The sequence below is a fragment of the Arvicola amphibius genome, chromosome 3 (genome assembly GCF_903992535.2).
Source record: "Arvicola amphibius chromosome 3, mArvAmp1.2, whole genome shotgun sequence".
NCBI classification, from domain to species: Eukaryota; Metazoa; Chordata; class Mammalia; order Rodentia; family Cricetidae; genus Arvicola; species Arvicola amphibius.
In genome coordinates, this window is record NC_052049.1 from 105,324,333 (window position 1) to 105,325,982 (window position 1,650).

Genomic DNA, 1,650 nt, shown 5'->3' on the forward strand with positions numbered 1-1,650 from the left:
CCAATGAGAGTAATATATAGCCAGATACAAAAAGATTGTTCCATAGCACGCTCCATTAGCATCGTGGTGGGATATGGCAGTGTGCAAGCAGACATGGTGCTGGACAAGGAGCTGAGAGTTTTATATCTTTATATGAGGACAGCAGGAAGTGATCTCAGATACTGGGTATGGTTTGAGCATATATGGCATCTCAAAGTTTACCTTCACAGTGACACAATTCCTTCAACAAGGCCACATCAACTTCAACAAAGCCATACCTCCTAAGAGTGCCACACCCTTTGGGGATCATTTTCTTTCAAACCACCAGAGACCTTAAAAATCAACAAATAGATATGAGGGCTTTATGCAGAGGAAAGGAGAAAATAAGCAGAAAAAACATAGACTCAACCACAGGAAAAAATGAGTGTTTTGTAATCAAAGCTGGGTAGGCTTACAGAAGTTATCACACAGGCATTTACAAGCACATACTCTTACAGAGAAAGACCAACATTTCCATCAGAGGAGTTTTCTCTTCAGTGTTTTGTCCAGGGCAGCCTTCACCTCTTTGTTCCTGAGGCTGTAGATCAGGGGGTTGAGCATGGGGATCACTGTGGTGTAGAACACAGAAGCTACATTCTCCTGGGCCAGGGAACTGGCTGTGGAAGGCTTTAAGTACATGAAGGCAGTGGATCCATAGAACAAGCCCACAGCTGCAAAGTGGGAGCTGCAGGTGCTGAAGGCTTTGGACCTGCCCTCGGTGGAGCTGATGCGCAGGATGCTCGACAGGATGGAGGCATAGGAAATTAGTACTGTTAAGCTTGTTGCTACAATATTGAACCCAGCTAAAAAGAAGACAGTCACCTCTACATCATAGGTACTAGAGCAGGAGAGCTTCATGAGGGGGAGGATGTCACAGAAGTAATGGCTGATGAGGTCTTCACAATAGTGTAGCTTTAACATGAGGCCTGTCTCTATTGTTGAGCCAATGAGTCCCATGGCATAGACAAAAGCCACCAGCATGGAGCAGAGGGCAGGAGACATGATGATGTTGTAAAGCAAGGGGTGGCAGATGGCCACGTAGCGGTCATAGGCCATCACAGTGAGCATGTAACACTCAGCAATGACGAACACAAGGAAGAAGTAGAGCTGCAACATGCACCCGTTGTAGGAGATGAGGTTTCTTTGGGACACAAAGTTGATGAGCATTTTTGGGGTAATGACAGAGGAGTAGCAGAGATCCACGAGTGACAAGTTGCTGAGGAAGAAGTACATGGGGGTGTGGAGCTGTGCGTTGAGTCCAATCAAGGTGATCATGCCCAGGTTTCCCACCATGGTGACCGTGTAGATCCCCAGGAAGAGGAGGAAGAGGGGCAGCTGGAGCTCTGGCCTGTTAGTTAACCCCCTGAGGATGAACTCTGTCACCATGGAGTGATTTTCTGCAGCCATTGTGTCTCGGTGGGAGTCCTGTGGGGTGGAAGAGAAAGAGCTTGTGAGGGGGCTGTCTTGTCTCCCTCAGAGCAACTGGTTTTCTGCATTTGACAGCTGCTGAACAACCTGATTATGTCAGATGCATCTTCTCCACACTGTTGCTATCAGAACTAGCCTAATATTTCAGAGATCTTGAAGCTGAGAGTCAGAGGAGAGAGATCTGAATTTTTTTTTTTACTTGTT

General features: G+C 46.7%; 1 protein-coding gene across 1 annotated transcript; it reads right to left on the reverse strand.

Moving 5' to 3' along the window:
* Positions 1–495: 495 nt before the first annotated feature.
* Positions 496–1,425, reverse strand: LOC119810234 (olfactory receptor 151-like). Its single transcript, XM_038323614.1, has one exon. It carries the CDS (start codon positions 1,423–1,425, stop codon positions 496–498), a length of 930 nt encoding a protein of 309 aa, XP_038179542.1.
* Positions 1,426–1,650: the final 225 nt, after the last annotated feature.